Source organism: Varanus komodoensis, unplaced genomic scaffold, assembly GCF_004798865.1.
Source record: "Varanus komodoensis strain SLA01 unplaced genomic scaffold, ASM479886v1 scaffold17, whole genome shotgun sequence".
Classification (NCBI taxonomy): Eukaryota; Metazoa; Chordata; class Lepidosauria; order Squamata; family Varanidae; genus Varanus; species Varanus komodoensis.
The window spans coordinates 26,014,134-26,033,676 of NW_025335505.1; the positions used below are offsets into that span (position 1 = coordinate 26,014,134).

The following is a 19,543-nucleotide window of genomic DNA, read 5'->3' on the forward strand; positions in this document are numbered from 1 at the left end:
CCTTGTAACTAAGGTATCATTATGCAGAGGGACTGCTTGTGGACAGGTGGCCTAAATGTTGTAGTTAACAGAGACAATCCTAATATACATTTACAGAAGAAACACCTTAACAAAAGATCTATGTCTCTCTGCCATAGTCCACCTGTTTCTGTAGGATGTTACATGATACTTGGAGCTTCACAATCCTCATTTTATGAAGGCGCTTTGTGTTTATGTATGGACAGGACAATATAGAGCTCTGTAATCATATTAAGTATATAAGTAGGATTATAAGAGTTAGCCATGCTAGTATCTTTTTATTAGGATAATAAAAATGTCTCCTGCAACTGCCAGTAATTGGTTGTCTTGGGAAGGGGGTGGATTTTCAGTTCATCAATGTCATTGTTCACACCACCTGTCCCCTTCATTCTCATTTCAAATGTCTATGTGCCACTTACGCATACATGCATAAAATTCAGCTTACTATTATTAGCATATGAAACTAATGCTGGCATTTGGCATCCACTCACCAGAATTATTATTTAAACATTTCATTTTTTCCAGACACTGTCTTTCAGTCTTTAAAAATGGAAATATATGTGGTATGAGAAGTGTAAAACTCATGGGTATTTTCAAAATCACTACATTAGGAAGGCATTGATTTTGGTATGGGAAAAATTAAAGATACAAATTTATAATAAGATACTGAGATGGCTTTCTCTTATGGAAGCTTTTGTATACCCAAATGCATTAAATTTCAATAAGGCTGTGACTTACAATGACATCTTGGACAATGAAGGAAAATTGAAATCAAATCAAGAACTTCAAGACCAGGGCATTGATCTTGCTTGGTGGTATCAAACGCAGATAAAATCAAGACATGTTAAAGATTTTAAAATGTATGGTTTCTATAAGGAACAAAACACTTTTGATCAATTAATTTTAAAATCAGATGAAAAAATGATTCAAAGATTGTATAATTTTCTTTTAGAAATGAAAATGGAAGATGAACAAGTTAAAGAAACAATGATAACATGGGCACAAAACTTTGGGTATAACATTGAATTGCAGAGGTGGCAAAAGTTGAGGGAAAGAAATGTTAAGATAACTTTGGCAACTCCCTATAAAGAAAACTTGTATAAAAAGTTTTATAGATGGTATCACTCAACAGATTAGCTAAAATGTTTCTGAACATGTCAAATAAGTGTTGGAAATGTAAACAGAAACCTGGTAGCTTCTATCACATGTGGTGGACCTGTGATAAAGCAAAAAAATATTGGGTTAAAATACATAGATGGCTTGGGGAAATGTTGCAAATATCTGTAATGTTTAAACCAGAAGTATTTTTGTTAGGCATTCTCCCCGATGATCTCGATAAACAAAGTATATATTTGACTTTGCATGTAATAACAGCGACAAGGATTACATATGTGCAATGTTGGAGAAATGAAGAGCTACCGGCTTAAGATTGTTCTTGAGCAAGATATTGAACTGTGCAGAAATGGATAAACTGACTTTATCTCTTAAGAAAAAAGAAGATACAGTTTATTACCAAACATGGGACTTTTTCTATCAATGGCTACAGAATCGGAACTCTAATATGGGCTAAAATACATAGCATTTGTAAAGAAATAAGACTTTGTACACAGTATGTTTGAAGTCTTCAGAATAATTATTTGTTTAGTGAGTAGAAAACAAAACTTTAGAACAAAATGGAAATACAAATAATAATAAAAACTTGGATCCATGCAAAGAAGAGGCCATTAAAATCAGTGGGCCATAACGAAGTCATGGTTAACATGCTTTAAGGGGTTGGATAATTGGGAAGAGGTAGGTAGAAGTGGGCTTTCTTGCTCCTCTTCCCTGCCAGCTCCCAGAGTTTTCTGAAAACTCTCAAAGTATTAGAGTTACAGTGTTGGTGGTGGGATGTTAAGGGGGAGTTCACAGAAAATAAAGCCTTTTTCAAGTGAGTCTGAAAAGAGTGGGGGCCTTCCCAGGGTCCCCCGTGAAAAGCAGGAACAAAAATTGCAGCTGCACAGGGAAAGTGTATATCCGCTTTCCTGTAACTGCTAAGAAGCATCCTACTAGCATAAGCAGGGCTGTTTCTCCCTCTAAGTGAGGAGAACCTTCCACCTTGTGCAGTGTTGTGGGAGGAGTGGCAAACTGCATGCCACTAAGAGGAATGCTGCTGTAATCCATCAAGGTGGCACTGGTCTTCCCGAGAGGCCCACTGGTCACTCTCTTTCTCTGTGGCATTTTCTCCCCATCAGAAGGAAATAAAAACTGGGATGTGAAACATTCATTCATGGAAAAATCCTGGTTTTTGCCTGCTGCAGAAATGGGAAACCTGGACAAATTCATTCAAAATTCAGGCACTTGTAACTCCTGCTGTCAACTGCTGAGCATCACCAATTTGATCCTGATTAAGATAATCTAGTATTTTTTACATAAACATTTCTCTGAAACTTAATGATAAAAATGATATATTTAACCTTAAATTGCAATGTGTTTGCTTTCAAAACAAGTCTTCCTTTTGCATGATGTTTATCAACCCTAATCCCTTTATATGTCTTGAAATTAATTATTTGCAAACAATTTCATGGTTGACAACAAATGGATCTTACTTAGAAGCAAGAACAATCCCCAGCAGATACTTTGCTGCAAATATGTTCACTGGTTGCTTGACTAACAGTATGATAACCATGGACAGTAATGAAGGAGCAGCTGTTCTGAAGGAAGGCAGCTGACAAGAAACCTAGAAGACAGATGTGGTCACCATTTGCACTAGTTAAATAGCTTTTTAAATGCTTTTTCTAAAGATACATTGTTAAAAACATCTGCTCACACTTAATGTAAAGAATTGTTTGCAATAGCAAACACGTGCTGGATTAAGTGAAGATGTCCTTTTGAGAACCTGTCATATGTCTTTTCATTGAGGTCATGTGCTGAAGTCAGCACACATGCCTTTGCAACTTTACATGGTGCTCAGAGAGGCAGGCTTTGGTGGGGAAATTAAAGAACCAAGGACATTTGCACCACAGTCAGAAATGGCTCTTACTTAGTATTAATATCAGAAGGTAGGTAAAGGCTTCCCTTGCACACCGTGCTAGTCATAGCCAACTCTAGGGGCAGTGCTCATCTCCATTACAAGCTGAAGAGCCAGTGTTGTCAAAGGCTGTTTCCATGGTCATGTGGCCAGCATGACTAGATGCTTTCGCAGATGGAATGCTGTTACCTTCCCACTAAAGTGGTACCTGTCTACTTGCATTTGCATGCTTTTGATCTGCAGGGTTGGCAGGAGCTGGGGAAAGTACTGGGAGCTCACTCTGTTATCAAGTACTCGGGTTTCGAACTGCCAAACTGTCAACCTTCTGGATGACAAGCTCAACATCTTACCCACCCAGATGTAAATTCGAATCTGATTTTAATGTCTGCAGAGACGTGTTTTACAACTTTCCCATACATCACATTCTTCTTTAGAGACAGAAGGACTACACACATGATGTTCAACTCCATGTAGTTTACTTACAAAAGGCAGCTGCACACCTTCCAATTTAATGTGGAAGAAAGCTAGAAACATCTGCATAACCCCTGTCTTCCAGGTTTTCTTTAAAGAGGCATGCTATAAGGAAATTCTAGAATCCATTCACATCCCATTGTACAATAAATATAATCATGTGGAATAGTTTGCTAGTTTTCACCTGATGCTTCCACCATATCTGCCTTTTCTTGATTACATTTCCAGGAGTGGAAGTTCTCAAATTTACTACTTGGAGTAATACGTTGTAAAAACTCTCTTGAATTAATGAAGCACATTTATTTGTGACACTATTTGATTGATTTCTAGTTACCTTTTCCTTTTGCTTACAGGGCCCAATTGCCTCAGAAGCATCTGGGCTGCCTACTGCAGCAAGCAACCAAGTTCCTCCTCTACAACCACCACCTCCTCCGCCACCAGGACCCCCTCCTGTCTTCAATACAGAAAATGCAAAAGATGATTCAACTGCATCACGCTCAGCTCTGTTTGCCCAGTTGAATCAGGGAGAAACAATTACCAAAGGTGTGAAGAAAGCAGCACATTCACCCTATCACTAACCTTTCAAAATCCCGTATTAAAAATGGGACTTTACCTTTTGACAGCTCTCAAAGGCAGTGCTTTTTTTGTAAGAAAAATGGTGCCGGAACTCATGAAATTATTTACCTTTTGCATGTAGTCAATCACTGTACACACACTCACACACGTCGTGTAATGAAACATAACGGTTGCCGCCCGCAGTAAGCACTCAGCGCGCGACCACATGACCAATCACAAGGTGAGCAGCGCCATCACATCCAGCGCGGACGAAGTACGCATGCATCAGACTCGACACACAAGCAGTCCACATGCACCGTTTTAATGATTTTGCCACTGACCTGCTATGCTCGACAGGGCAATTCAAATCCACGTGGACCAAACATCAAATTTTTAAAAGTTACTTTTAAAACTTGGAAAATCTGTCAAAAAAAGGTTCTGGAACTCTGTTCCGGTGCGTTCTATGACAAAAAAAGCACTGGTCAAAGGTAACAGCATCCGTAAATGCAGAGGTTCACACTTATGCATGTTCGCAAGGTGGTAGAATCTTGGAAATAAGTACAAAAGTCAGGACACTTCTGGGGGGTGGGGGAGAGTGGGAGAGACCATGAGGATCTTGTGAACAAGCCACCACCACTCTTTGTGAATATCACTTGCACCTTTGGTTACACTTGACAGCTCGCCATTTGACAGATGTCAGATGGAACCAAAGGGGAAAATAGACTTAGCTGCAGGCTCACAGTGAGTATTTGCTTGAGTTCTCCAGCAGGCACCCCACATTGCCCAACTGAGGCTCCCCATTCCCACACCTCTGCAACTATGGGCATCTGCAGTTGTGCCAATGCAAATATTTTTTAAAAAAATACTGTTTGTATTTCTTTGTGAAAAGTAGGGAGGATTTTAAAAAGGTTGAGCAACTTTAGGCAGCACGTACAAGGTACTGCTGGGGTACTTGGAAGGGAATGTCAAAGTGAAGATCATAATTTCCAAAAACAAGAAGTTTAAAGGGAAAATAAGCTGCAGCAAGCCCAAAATGTTTCCCAATTGCCGAGGAAAGGGAGAAAGCCAGTGACAGCTGTCCAGAATTATCACTTGGGCATTTTGGGGCAGCTGGCGCTAGCAGGTGCTAGGACACATGTGGGAAGAGCAGTGGGGGCTTTGATGCTTGCTCTGCCAAGCAAATCAGTAGCTAATTCTGTGTACCCATGATGGAATCGGTTGTAAAGACATGACAAATTGTTGGGGTACAAAAATCCCTGGAGCAAACTGTGCATTCTCAGGGTGGCTTGTTGCCCTTAAACAGGCCACCTTGCAGGAATCAGGCTGGGTTCACATGGCATGACAACCTTTCATGGGTTGCTAGCCTTTCATGAGTTGATTTCTTTTCTCTTTCCTTTTGTGGGGACAAACCCAGACAGTGCTATTCTGCAGATGGGAAATTGTATGAAAAATAGAACTATCTGCTGAATTCTCTAACTCAGGACAATAATGAGAGCTTGGGCATTATATTAAGAAGTTTGATCTAGGTAATGCCTGTAAGTGAATATGATGCTATTTTTGTACTGTTATTTGTGGCTTTCTTAGGGCTTCGCCACATTTCTGATGACCAGAAGACCCATAAGAATCCCAGTCTTCGTGCCCAAGGGACACCTATTCGCTCTCCTACAAAAATCCATACTCCAACTACTCCCAAGGCGCATGTCCAACAGAGCCACTGCCCTGTGTTAGAACTTGAAGGAAAGAAATGGAGAGTGGTAAGTTCAGCTTATCTGTAAGTAACCTGAAAAATGGCTCTCACTGACCTTTCTGTAGAATAGACAAACTCTACAATAGCAGTGGCAATATGGTACATGAAAAAGTACATCAAAGGGTATCCACATAAGAGGAGAGAGAGCACCCTTTGCTCACTGAGATTCAAGCAGTATGCTGCCACTCTTTTCATCAAGTTGTTATTGCTCTTGCTGCATTACATTTCTGTACCACCCATAGCTGAAACTCTCTGGGCAGTTCACAACATTAAGTCACCCATCCAAATTTCAACCAGGCCCAATACTGCTTAGCTTCCAAATTTAGGCAGGATCAGACACTTCAGGCTGGTATAACAATATTATATAGTATAAATAAGCTACCACACTTTTTATTCATTATTACATTCATGCCTCACCTTTTTTGCCTATTACAAGGAGCCAAAGGCAACATGGTACTCTCCCTCTCCATTTTTTCCTCACAACAATCCTGTGAGGTAGATTAGGCTGAGAGTCGAATGACTGACCCAAAGCCACCCAGTGAGCTTCATGCCCAGTAGTGATTTAGAAACTGGGTTTTCTGAGTCCCAGTACAATGTAATTCTCCAAGCAAAATTGTTCCGGAATAATTGAAATAAATATTTCTGGGGAAAAGGATTACCCTTATGAGTTACAGTGGTGCCTTGGCTCATGAACTTAATCTGATCCAGGACTCTGGTTGTGACCCAAATTGGTCATGAGCCAAGTCAAATTTCCCCATAAGGGTCAGTGTAAATAAGGTTAATCCATTCTGCAACTATTTTTTTTACTCACAAAACTTTGAAGCAAAGTGACAAAGATCGTGGCCATCTCCCCCACCCTCCAGCAATCATGTGGGGAGTGGGGAGAGACAGGCATGATCGTGGAAGCGCTCGGGGGGGGTGAGATGGCAGCGATCGCTGGTGCGCTGTGGGGAGATGGGCACAAACGTGGGCGCACTTGGGCAGGGAATGTGGGCGCAATCGTGGCCATCTTCCCCCAGCATGATTGCGCCCATCTCCCCACCCCCCCAGCATGACCACAATCACGCTGTGCAGGGAAGGTGGGTGTGCTCGTGATCGTCACCCGATGCAGTTTGCGATCTGCAGCAAATTTTTTATGAAATTTGTTTGCGACCCAATTTGGTCGTGAACTTAGGCATTCATGAGCTGAGGTACTACTGTACTCATAAAGCAATACAAAAGTTAAAACTTATGCATAATACGTAGCCTTTGTAGAAGAACAATAATCAATAGAAATTAAATGGTTAACTATAAGACTTCTAATCAAAGAGAGAGGGATTATAGAATGAATTGGTGGCATGGTTGGTGGCAAAGAATAGTTGCAGGAAGTAGAAGAAGAGGGTGAAAAAGGAAAACTGGGAATACTGTCCATATTTCTATGGTTTTGTCTGAATGGAGGAGGAGGAGCGATGTTCCCATGATAAAAAAGCAGAAACCACCTGGGAGCTCAGAGGGTGGGAAGAAAACATGCTGAGAGGAATAAGGGACTGGAAGGAGAAAGGGACACAGGTCAGGAAGGAAGAGATGAGTCAAGCAGTTTGAGACAAAGCTGTTGAAGACCTTAGAAAAGAAGGGGGGTTGTGGGGGTCTGAAGGCAAAGAGGGATCTTTGTCCTAGGCTGGGTTGGTCAGAGATGTTGTGGCTTCTCCTTTGAATGTTTTCAGTGGGATTTTCTCTTTGGATTTTCTACAGTGGGTTTAGTACTCTCTGCACAGTGACTTTTCCTTAATAAGGACCCAGTAGGGAGTAGGGTATTTGCATTCTCAAAGGTTCCATACTGGTTAAAGTGGTGGGAACCACTCCTTTCGTTCATGTGTATGGAGGCAAATCAATATACAAAGCAAGTCATGCTCTCTTTGTGAACAGTCCCTAACAGATCATTTTCTCAGGCAAAATTGAGAATTTTGAGACAAAATGCTGGGGGGAAAATAATGGGGAAAAGTGTTTCCTTGGCAACTATTTTATGCAACATGGAATGGCACATTGCTGTAACTCTGCAGGAATAAATTGTACTGAAGAAGTAGAGCTCTGACCACAAATGACATGGAATGACATGGAAGTACATTTATTTGTTCATAAGGTGTTCTGGATCAGATGATTCAGGCATAACCTGTTGCATCCGAGACACAAAATAACCATGTCATCTTTGGGGAAATTGCATATTTACTAGCATGAATAAGTAATGTATGACATTAATTCTTCTTCAGTAAAAGGGTGCTTCTACTATATGTCACATTTCTTATTCCAAGACGGTACTGATATATGCACATATATGACTTCTTGCTGAAGGGCTCATGCCTTTGCATCATTCACAGGTAGTTTCTTGAACTGTTTTCACTTAATTTTCACCAAAAATTCTAGAAAATTCAAACCAATTTCACTGGTTAAAATAGTTAAAGAATTAGATGTCAAAATTCTATAATCTTAGAAACTCCTGTAAGCAAGACATACAGATGATGATACTGTACCCCTGTGAACATAAACTATGTATTCTCAAAGCACCTTTATGCTACTTGCAACTTGATGGATGTAATTACAGTTTAGATTCTCACCCATTTTTTAGTGAGATATCTCCGCGCTCTCGCTCGCTCGCTCGCTCTCTAAGGAATGCCATCCTTTTCTATCAAGGACCACGTTCCTAAGACTGCAGTCTGCTTGTGCACATAACAACAATAGAGAATAAAATAAAAATACTACTTCCTGAGCAGGACTAATAACTAATATGTAGTGTGATAAACTTTTTTCTTTTAAATATAGGAATATCAGGAGGACAAGAATGACCTTTTAATTACTGACACTGAACTCAAGCAGGTAGCCTACATTTTCAAGTGCAACAATTCTACCTTACAGATAAAAGGAAAAATTAATTCCATTATAGTGGGTAAGTGCACTGATTCCTAGTATATGAAGACTGAGGTCACAATTCTATGCACTCTCAAACAGAGTGAGCCCCACTGGATATACTGAGACATGCTTGTGCATAAACATTAATAGGATTGCACTGAACACCCTGCAAATATATTATTAGGTGATAGGCTTTTAAACAGTTGTGACTCCTGTTGAAATCTGTGGGAATAAGCTAGTCAGTTTCATAGATGTTAGCATGTTGTGGAAGTTAAATGCTTTCTTATCTACTGAACAAAATGATGAGTGCATCTCTAACAACTTGATTTCTTTATTTCTTTCTTCCCCAGACAACTGTAAAAAGTTTGGCCTTGTTTTTGACAATGTTGTGGGTATTGTTGAAGTGATCAATTCCAAGGATATTCAGATACAGGTAAGCACTCCTGCATAACAATAATACAGAGAGGGAGTGGATTTTTTTCACCTGAGAAGGTGAACAGGCCCAGTTAGCTCACTGTGCAGCTGGCAGAAACTATCCTAATATGCCTACCAGTGCTTGATATGAGGTGCTGTCCTGAGGCAAGCAGGAACGGGATGGGGAAAATGATACAGTCTAGCAAGTTGTTTGGTAGCTTAGTGAAATTGGCTATTTAATCATCTTCCTGCCTGGTTTTGCCTCATTCCTTCCTAAGAATTCCTTCTTTCTACCCTCAAAAAGCTATTTTCTGGGTTGTCCCCTGAATGCATAAGTAGCAAGGGAGATTCTGGTTACTGTCCACATCCCCAGATGTTAATAACACCCCATTTATGATTTCCAGTGGCCATGCATTCAGTGATGATCCTTGCACACATGGAAGAGCCTCTCAGTTCATGCAGCATATTTATACTATTGCTGGATGTGGGGACATGGCTGCTAAGCACAATCCTCCTCCTCCTCCTCATGCACAGAACAAATATGTGAGCAAGAAGGTGTTGTAAGAACAGCCCAAATGTGTCTATGATACATGGTTGCTTATTATAGTTCCTCTTCTAGAGGTTGCCACTTACCATCCCACTTCACCCTGGGTTGGAAGACAAGCACTGAAACTCCCACAGATTGCTTCTCCTCCCACCTTTAGAGGTCTACTCCCAAGAAAGAGTGAGCAGCCCTTTCTCTCTGCTCACAGCCCCTGTTGCTGGCTGGAAAGGACTGTGAACACATCAGAACATACAGGGGATATGCTATGCCCTGCTGGATCAGACACAGAAGTTCATCAAGTACGGCATCCTATTTCCAGCAGTGCCCAACCAGATGCTTCTGATAAGCCTGCAATCAGCACTCAAAGCAACCTCAGCCTAGCATTAGCAACTGTGACCTTATACTAACCATACAACAGAGCCCACCAGTTGAACTGTGGGTCTGTGTTCCTAATGTTGCCAGTGACTTGCCTTTACCCTGTGTTTGTAACATTACATGATTATTAAGTAGCTCCATTATTGAGCAGCTCCTTACACACATACTCACTTGACCTCAAGCAACCTCTGCTCTTTTATAGGCAGTGAGGAAGGGTTACAAATAGCACCAGGCATTGCTCTGGACAAGCAGTGACTCAGCCTGTCCATCCACGGAGTCCTTTCTATCTGTGTAATGGTCAACAAGAGTTGGCTAATATCACTGCCTTCCTGTAAGTTAACTTGGTAGTGTTTGTCCCCAAGCATTATGAAGAAATACCCTGCTGCTTTCACTCACTGAGCATATAAACAAGCTTTAAACTATGTTGTAAACATGAGCACTGAATCCTTAAAGAAGTAACCAAGCAGTTTCTTCCTTGCTGTAAATTACTACCTATTAGTCATCAGCGTATTTATTAGATTTATTTATTTATTTCCATGTTGCCCCATAACCCAAAGGATCTCTGGGCAGCTTACAACTGTTTTATAAATATGGTGACAGAATAAAGACTCTGTTATATATGTGTTTTCTCCTTTGGCAGGAAGAAAGAGATGGAAATTCCTTTCAAAGAAAGTAGCATTTTAAAAAATCAGTACATATAATTTTATTTCTGAATATGCATACTTAAAAGAAATTGCAGATTAAATTATGCTTCAGAAGAACCATATAGCAGTTCTGGCTAGATTGAAATTGTGACCTGTGACTGGATATCTTAAAGGTGGATGTGGACTAAACTGTTTTGGAGCTGTGGTACTGGGGGAAGGCTTTTCACTTCCCCGGGTACTATTTCTCCAATTTAAAATGCCAGATAAAAGCTTTTGTTAGCTGGAGAGAACAAAGCACAATATAGGTCCCTATCTTTTCCCAGTGTGAGGTTAGTATCTTCTGGTAAGAACAATGTGTTTGATTAAATTGAGGAAACTGTACAGGGGGGAAAGGTTAAAAATAATCCTTGTCTATCCCTGAACCCATACTGCAGTTCCAACCCACTTTGCCCTCCCCATGCTGTTTTTTAAAAATAATAATTTATATTTCTCTCTAGTTATCACAGAAAGCATCCTGTTATATTGAATATCCTCTGTAGGGATGTCCTTTGACATCCCATGTTTCATTAGGAGATAGGTTAAGGGGTACCTTGGAGAAAGGGTATATATGGGAATGCCATACAACCTGTTTGTCTGCAGAGCTGCCTGTGTCAAACACAGAATGCTATAGAAACCCACTCAACTGTTAAGCTCATCATCAAATATCCTGCTCTGGGTCCCCATTTCCATTGAGGCCAGCTGGGTGACCATCAAGTACAGGGCCTTCTCGGTGATGGTGACCCCCTCATGAATGTCACCTCCTTATGTCTTTGCCTTGCCCCTCCCTCTGTTGGTATCTTGGTGCCAGATAAAATACTTTTTGCCATAGGGCTATATGCCACCTAATTCTCTTCTAATTCTGTCCCACTGAAACAAATGGGGGATGATGGTTAATTACTTCTCAAGTCATTCCCATACTTGGGAAAAGACTTATTTGGAAGGCAGCTATTTATGACATTTTGGCAATGACATAAGGAAACCGACCTCTATCTTGAATTACCATTGGACGGTGACTGGCTTTAATGGAGCCCTACCTAGCCTGACAGGCAAGAAAAGATTATGTTGGTGTTAACCTATTCTTTTATTTTGCTTTGTTATGAAATCATTTTATGATTCTAGGTACTAGGGAAAGTGCCAACCATTTCCATTAACAAGACTGAAGGCTGCCATATATATCTCAGTGAGGAATCATTGGACTGTGAGATTGTGAGTGCAAAGTCATCTGAAATGAACATCCTCATCCCACAGGATGGTGATTATGTAAGTTGGATATTTTTAGGTCATCTAATACAAACTAATAACTACCTCAATAACTCATATACTCTGTCACGGATAGTTAGTATTCTGTTCTGGCAATACAGTTCTCTGGATTAAAGGAGCCTCCTGTGATTTGTATTAAATATTTTCTGGCTGATATTAATGCTTTATTTATTTAGAACACACATACACACATACCACTCATCTAAAAGGATTCCAGGACAGTGCACAATAACATGAAATACAATAGGAAAATACATCACATTAATTAAAGCAGAGTAAGAAGCCAAGTTACATCTTATTAAAGGAATTTAAAAACTCAAGTGGTTCCAATACCGTCATTAAATGTGTGTGTGTGTATGCACGCACTGAAGATTATCTCATCTATCTTTCTCTTTTTGTTGTAAATTCAAGGATTTGTTCAAGTTTTAAATCAATGTCTGATGCTGGTAATAGACTGGGTGAGGATTAATGATTTAAAACCTAAAGACAGAGATGCTCTTGATCAATCAAAAAGCATATCTGGGAATGGGGTTTCAGCCTATTGGGTATATTCTTGGATTTAATCCTGAACCTTGAAATGCTGTCTCTAACTCCTCTGCAAGCTTAAACAGGAAAAGTCCTACAACTCCCAGCGTTCCACAGGCAGCCATGCTGTGGTAGAATTTGGTGGAAATTCAGGAACAGGGCTTGTGTTAGTACCAGTCATCCTTGCAGCTGCTGGTATTTTGGACCCCTTTCGATCTGTTTACCTGCCTACAGCATTCCAAGCAGCACAGGTAGCTGGACCTAGTCATCGCTAAAATACTTCAATGCCCCAAGACACATCATGTTAGAATCATTGTAAGAAATGTATCTATATCCAGAAGCTTAGTTCAGTGTCATTACCACCACCAGACAAGCTCATCAGAACCCATCAATGTACAATGGTACCCACGGATGTGTACTTTTGGTAGACCTCCCCTAAACCCTGGAACTGGCTGTGCTCCAGGGGGTGCTTCCTGGTGGGCTGTTCCCAAACTTTGGAACTCCTTGCCAAGGGAGGTCTGGCTGGGACCCATCTCTGATTCCAATAACAGGCAAAGGTACTTTATTCAGACATATGTTTGGTCCAGCAGCTGATTACTAAAAATGTTTAGTACCATGTTGTAAATGGTTTTAGCTCATTTTTATCTGCTATGTTTATGCCTTTGATGATGCATTTTATGGCTGATTGTCTATTACTAGACTTTACTGCATTTGTTTATTGCTGTCAGCCACCTTGAGCACCACTTGCTAGAAATGCAGGATGCAAATGTAACTTAGGGTGCAGTCCTATGCATACTGAGAGAGAAAAAGGTCTACAACTCCCTGCATCTCCAGCCAGCATAGCTGGGTGTTGCAGGCCTTTCTTCTATCTAAGTTTGCATAAGACTGTGCGTCAATATATTTAACTAATCAAAAATAATAGCCTCTGTCATTATTCCTGCTTAGAGAAAGTCCATAGAAATGAATGGGACAAGTTAGTAATAAACAATTTAAATTGCATTTATTTATATGGTCTACTCTAAATTGTAACACTGGCTACTATGAAATCTATTTTTTTTTATTTTAATGCACTTTCTGAACTTAAGTGCTGCACTTTAGGTAAAATTAGAGACAGGCCCTGCTTACAAGCATAACAAAAATGTTATGAATAGGATGGGAAAATAAGTGAAAACCAGCAAAGAAATGTGAGAAAACTTAAACACCAGGCAACAGAAATGTGTCTCCAAATGCTATCTTCTTAGAATCCTTATGGTTATCCAGCCTTATGACTCCAAACATAAACACTCACCAAGATCCTCAACTTCACTGCTACTGCTTGGGCACTCCACTAAGGTAAGCATGGGGAAAGGGCTGTGATACCATGCTTTGGGGCAGAAATATCGCATCTCTATATGTCCATGTCACAACCCTAATTCCAAGCAGCAGACTAGCTAATGGCAAGGCAGCTGGGTACCCATAGTTGGAGTACTAGTAGTGTTCCACCTCATTTCCACAATTACCCTCACTGGCCGTGGCTTTCTTGTCATTCAAACCCAGCAAGGATAGGTGAGTGGCAAGGGTGGCTTCCGACCCAAAGCCTAAAACAAACCATGCTTGAAAACCACCCTCTCTGCCCACCTCATCAGGTATGGACAACATGGCAATCCATGCCTAGCATGAATAATCACTGAAATGAGATGGTACATGGCCAGTATGCACCGGGGGGCGGGGGGGGAGGAGGGGAATAGAAGCCATCCTTTTAATTTCCAAGTCATGGGAAACTAGCCAGAATCCATTTCCTATATTAAAAGGAGTGCAGACTGTGGAAGAATTAAGGCCACAGTTCCAATGCCAGGCTCAAGTTTCCAGCCAGGACCACCTTGATTGTAAGCCCACTGAGTCTGCCTCACACCTCGAAGCCAGCAAGTTTCACCCACCATAGTTAATAGCAGCTTGGAGGGCAACCTGGAGCTATCTCCCTCTCCCATGGTGTGACCCCAATCTAAATCACCTGCATGGTCATTTTTTGAGAAGGGAAAAAGCATTGGGAACTTCAGGCACAGAGCTCTCATGCCCCACCTATGAGTAGTCTGACCCTTACTTAACAGCTTTGTGGTGCCTTCATACACAGGATACCACAAATGCAGGTGTGTTCCTTCTGGGAAGGAGGCCGGGGCGGGGAGACCATTTAGCTTTGTTAATGAATGCAAGATACTCCATCCACTGCTGCTGCTGACTAAACACTTGTGACCCATTTTTCCTTACAGGGTATAAGGCAGTGCAAGTGGGGTGGACCAAACAGAAGCTGCAGAGTTCCAGTGTAGCTTCCTGCTCTGGATGGGTGAGCATTGCTCTAATGATCTCATTATATTATAGGTGACTCTCCAAATACTGGCACTGGGGGCACTACTGATGGTAATGTGGGGTCCAAAGCTGAGGCATGTGGAATGGGAAAGCACCTAGACTGACTTTTTCAGCCAACAACTTCTAATAGGTCAAAATAACTGTTGTAGATGTTGTTCATCCCTGCCACCATGTTCCTCTTGTTTCTCCACAGGCAGCCATTCAATATTCAGCAACGAGGATGTTCTCCCCTCTCAGTGCCATGCATACTGCAAGCAAGCCCTTTGACAGCAGTAGTGAAAAGCCAGCTGTTCCTCTGCAGGATGGCCACCTTTGTGTTCTAGCAGGGTTCACGTGCCATTGCAGAACACCTCACAGACAATAATGTAACAAGTGCAACATTTACTTAATGTGGAAACAATTGTGACAACAGCTGCACCTGGTTCATTCTGTTGTTTTCAAAGGCACAGGGGCCCTGATAGGAATAAAAGAGTTGGCAATCTAATTCTTCTTGGTACTGTCAGTCCAAAACTAATATTGTTCAATAAACGCTGTGACTGTATCTATTGTGACTGTTGTTTCTCTTTTTTCATGATGATTAGCAGATAGAAAACTGTCTCCAGCAGATACTAGCAATTCACAAAATGGAGATAGGGAGTATGATACAACAGGGTGCGGGGAGCTGGCCAAAACTAATGAAAGGTTGAGACATAAGAGCTGAGTGCAAGTGTTGGCCTATATGCCAGTTACTTTTGTTGGTGAACTGTAAGTACTGTTTTAGGTGTACATGTTTCCCCTCCTTAGGAGACTACTGAGAGACTGAACCAATCTCACATTGTTAAACGCACATTTTACTATGGCTTGTCCCATGTTATGACAGGAATGTAAGGCATTGTCCAACTTGTTTTAAATGGCCCTGATCTAAAGAGCTATTCTGGTTGCACACCAGTGGGAGTTTTCAATTTTGTATCTTTCAAAGGCTATTTAAAATATACACCCAACAGTACAATTGGTAGCATTTAACTACAGTGCTGTAATATTTACTCGACTACATTATCTCCAGTTAATCCACTGCTTCTGTGATTGACTTTAGAGGACTTGATGCTACAGCAGTACAGTGTTCTGGCTACCATTATATTAGGGAAGGCAGGAATTGTTCATTGTGGTATTTACTCTTTGGCATTTACGGTACACTAATATTATGTTTTAACCTTATATGCAAAAGAATGGGAGGTTTGCCATAATTTACATCAAGAACAGCAATCTCAACAGAAACTGCACAAATGCCACACTTGTTCTCTCTGCAGCACTGAAGGTTTTTCCTGACTGTAAGGAAGAAGGCTCCTTTATTATCCAGACATACCCAAGTTAGGAAAAAACCCTCTTTACTCATCTGTCACTAAAAATACTGCTTCAGTTTTCATAACAGCCACTTGTTTAACCAACTGACATTGTCAATCTTGTCTTCCTACAGAAAGAATTTCCTGTTCCCGAACAGTTCAAGACATCATGGGATGGGTCCAAGTTGGTTACTGACCCTACAGAGATTGTGGGTTAACTTCTTAGGGCTCTACAGAAACCGCTGACCACAATCTCCAAAGAAATTCTGCCTAGCGGAAACAGCAGCATGAAGAACTAGAAGTAGCACTAGTTTCTACTGCAGCAATAGGCCTTCAAGCAGCTATTCTGTGTCCTATAAACTATAGACTGTACCACATGTGCTATTTTTCCTTCAGTGAAATTCTTGCTATGAAGGAAAAAAGCATAGTGAAGTATCTGGTTCCTTTTGAAGACGGCATGGATATGTATTTTGCCATGGCTACACATACTTACAAACCACTGTTTGCACCCGGTACACTTTTTGTAGGCTTCCTGATATTCTTAAAATGTTCACAACTTGCCTCTGTCTGAAAATAGATAATACATAATGTCATGTGAATGTATACAGGTTTTTGAAGTTCACAATTCAGGTTATTGGCTCTTTCACTGCATACTGTAAGCCAAATGTCTGCATGATACACTGCACAATGTTTCAGTGCATTCCTTTTTATGTTTTGGCTCTTTTAAAATGTACTTTTTAGATTTGAGATTATTTGTGTATCATATTGTACAGCAGGACCCCAGAAGGTCTGTGGTTCATATAGGCCTTTGAAGAAATGCAACTCTCTGTTACACATTTGCTAATAGAAAAGAAAACCCATCTGTTTTCTCTAACTATCATCCATCTCCTGTTTTCAGTAAGGCAAGTTAACTTGATTCTTTCCCCTTTTGTTTCACATTAACTCAACATTTTTAAAACTTTCTCAATTCTACTGGCCTATCCCACACTAGAGGCATTAAAGATGCAACTGGACAGCCATCTGAGAGGGATGATTTAACTGGGGTCCTGCACTGAGCAGGGGGTTAGCCCCGATAGGCCTCTGGCCCCTTCAAATTCTATGATTCTATGACTGTAATAATTCACTTGTGGGCCATGTCTTAGTTACAATAGTACTTAGTAGTCTAATATGAACAAGTGGACATTTATTAAGAAATGCAAGGGTCTTGTTATTTCTCTTGGGTCTGTCAGATGCTAAGTATTTCTAGAAAACTACAGGTCTGGAAAGAACCGGAAGATTGCAGTGTATTCTAATGGTAGCCAGTTGCTGGCCTATAAGCCAGATCTGGTTACTTAGGAACCATAACCATTATGAATCAAAATGTAGTTAACGTATAACTCCCAATGAAAGGAATTGGGTTTTTTTTCCAAAAATTTAAGAGAGCTATTCCTTATTTCAAAGTTACAGCCCTCTTAGTATGTTTTGTGTAATAGTCCAGCTATGCCTGCACATATATATGGTTTGTCTGAAGCCCTTTCTTCTAAATGGCACTAATTTTATTATTCAGCCTGCAGTAAGGTGCTAAACTTTGCAGTAAAAACACTTGCAGACTACTAAATGGAGATTAGAGTGACTCCTAGTAATTCAGAAGTTGACCATCCTAGTTAGAGATCTTGCTTTGTATAAGGAATAGTGGTGATTGTAGTTCTGCTTTTATTTCCAGTTGTAAAGGATGAATGCAAATCTTCAAAAACATATGTGAAAAAAGCCATGGATTATGTGTGACTAAATTCTAAACTTAAATGGGAAGGATTGTATTTTTGGTGGGGAAGGTTTAATTCTATATTCCATACTATTAATTTTTAACACAAATGTAAAGTGTAGTACATGAATAATTTAAGCACATAGTACTTAATTCATGTATGACTTTGATTATATGTAATATTCCTTAACAGTGAAATAATAGTATGCTTGCAAAACTAAATCAGGATATAAACTGTGCCTACTGCACCTTACAAGATACATAATTCTTTTTAAAATTATATTTGATTTTAACAACTATACAGTATTACAGCAAATAGTGCTCATAATAAGATTTTGCTACCTAACATTTGATCTATACATTTCATGTTGTGGCTTCAGAACATGCCATTTTTCAATAGTTAACTGCTGACACAAAAATAAAAATTGTAACTTGTTAATATGGTGGAAAGGATGATTTATTGTACCAAGCATGTACTTCCATGTGCTAGTTTGGAAATTGTTTTTATTCTTAATAACAACTTAGAAGAGCCTCACTAATAAATCTGCTTTGTGGTGTACTGTCTGCATTTGAAAAGAACATTTAGCATTAAAAGAATCAGCTGACTGTTATGTATACCAGCTGCAGCCCTACTGGGAGCAGCCAGATCAGGCTTCGGTCACCCGTGCACTGGTTACCTCTGCAATGCCCTGTATTTGGGGTTACCACTGAAGACAGCCCGGAAGCTACACCTGTTGCAAAATGTAGACACCCATGTGCTGCCAGGGGCCAGAATTTCTCAATCCATGATTATGATTATATAGCAGAGCACAAAATTCTAATTTCATACTATTCACATTGACTAAAGAAATTCTTCTATATCACAGACTCCCACCATGTTTACAAATTTGAGGGATAATTTTAAAAATCCATTTTCATAAGAATTATCTTGGCATAATTGCGGAAATTAACTGTTTGAATGTGAGCCTGTGTACAGTCTTCTAACTACATTTAAAAACAAAAATCACAGATAGGGAATTGCAAATTCATTCCTCATTTTCTTTAAAGGGAATCTAGAAGTCTGGCTTTTTGTCAACTCATGCTGAGGTAGTGATTCCACATAGCCACCAGGTGGCAGAAAGCCACTGAAATTTAAATGATTTCCAAACATTCTTTGAAGATGACAATATCGTTTTCAAAATATATCAATAATGATGCAGTCTTATACATACTTGGAAGTAAATTCCAAGGAATACAATGGGTCTTATTTCTGAGAAAACAAGTATAGGATAGTACTGTTGGTACATTAATTTTTAAAAGAAACAAATCCTAGACCTAAGGAAAATTATGCAATCTAAACAAGATGTATATTAACATATGAAAAAAATTAGTTTCTTGTATGCAATCATATGTATAATTTCCAAAAAAGAAAATGGTTCCATAGTTATTAATGTCTACTTGTATGAATAAACATGCTTACAGTCAGGTTAGAGCAAAGCACCAGCGGAAGAGTACACATGTTCAGATAACTGAATTGTTGTTGCTACGTGCTATCACGACATCTGCGTTATGACAACCCTTTGAATGAATGCTCTCCAAAATTACCCATCCCTAACAGCTGTGCAGCTCTTGTATATTCAAGGCCATGGCTTCATGCAGTCAATCCATTTCATATTTGG

The 19,543-nt window shown here is 40.1% G+C and overlaps 1 protein-coding gene across 3 annotated transcripts in view; it reads left to right on the top strand.

The window, feature by feature from the left end:
• CAP2 (cyclase associated actin cytoskeleton regulatory protein 2) overlaps nucleotides 1-18,449 on the top strand; it is a 55,242-nt gene extending 36,793 nt beyond the window's left edge. Inside the window, exons 8-15 of one of the 3 annotated variants that reach the window (XR_006414352.1) lie at nucleotides 3,850-4,039; nucleotides 5,636-5,805; nucleotides 8,595-8,718; nucleotides 9,032-9,114; nucleotides 11,817-11,957; nucleotides 13,724-13,814; nucleotides 14,729-14,802; nucleotides 15,019-15,366. Coding sequence is in view for 1 of the 3 variants with exons in the window: in XM_044426448.1 (XP_044282383.1) it covers nucleotides 3,850-4,039; nucleotides 5,636-5,805; nucleotides 8,595-8,718; nucleotides 9,032-9,114; nucleotides 11,817-11,957; nucleotides 16,279-16,362 (792 nt within the window). In the remaining 2 variants the exon portion in view is untranslated. Of the gene's footprint in view, nucleotides 1-3,849; nucleotides 4,040-5,635; nucleotides 5,806-8,594; nucleotides 8,719-9,031; nucleotides 9,115-11,816; nucleotides 11,958-13,723; nucleotides 13,815-14,728; nucleotides 14,803-15,018; nucleotides 15,367-16,278 lie in introns of those variants that run through there. The other 2 variants (XR_006414353.1, XM_044426448.1) reach the window with 2 other exon arrangements.
• The last annotated feature ends 1,094 nt before the right edge of the window (nucleotides 18,450-19,543 follow it).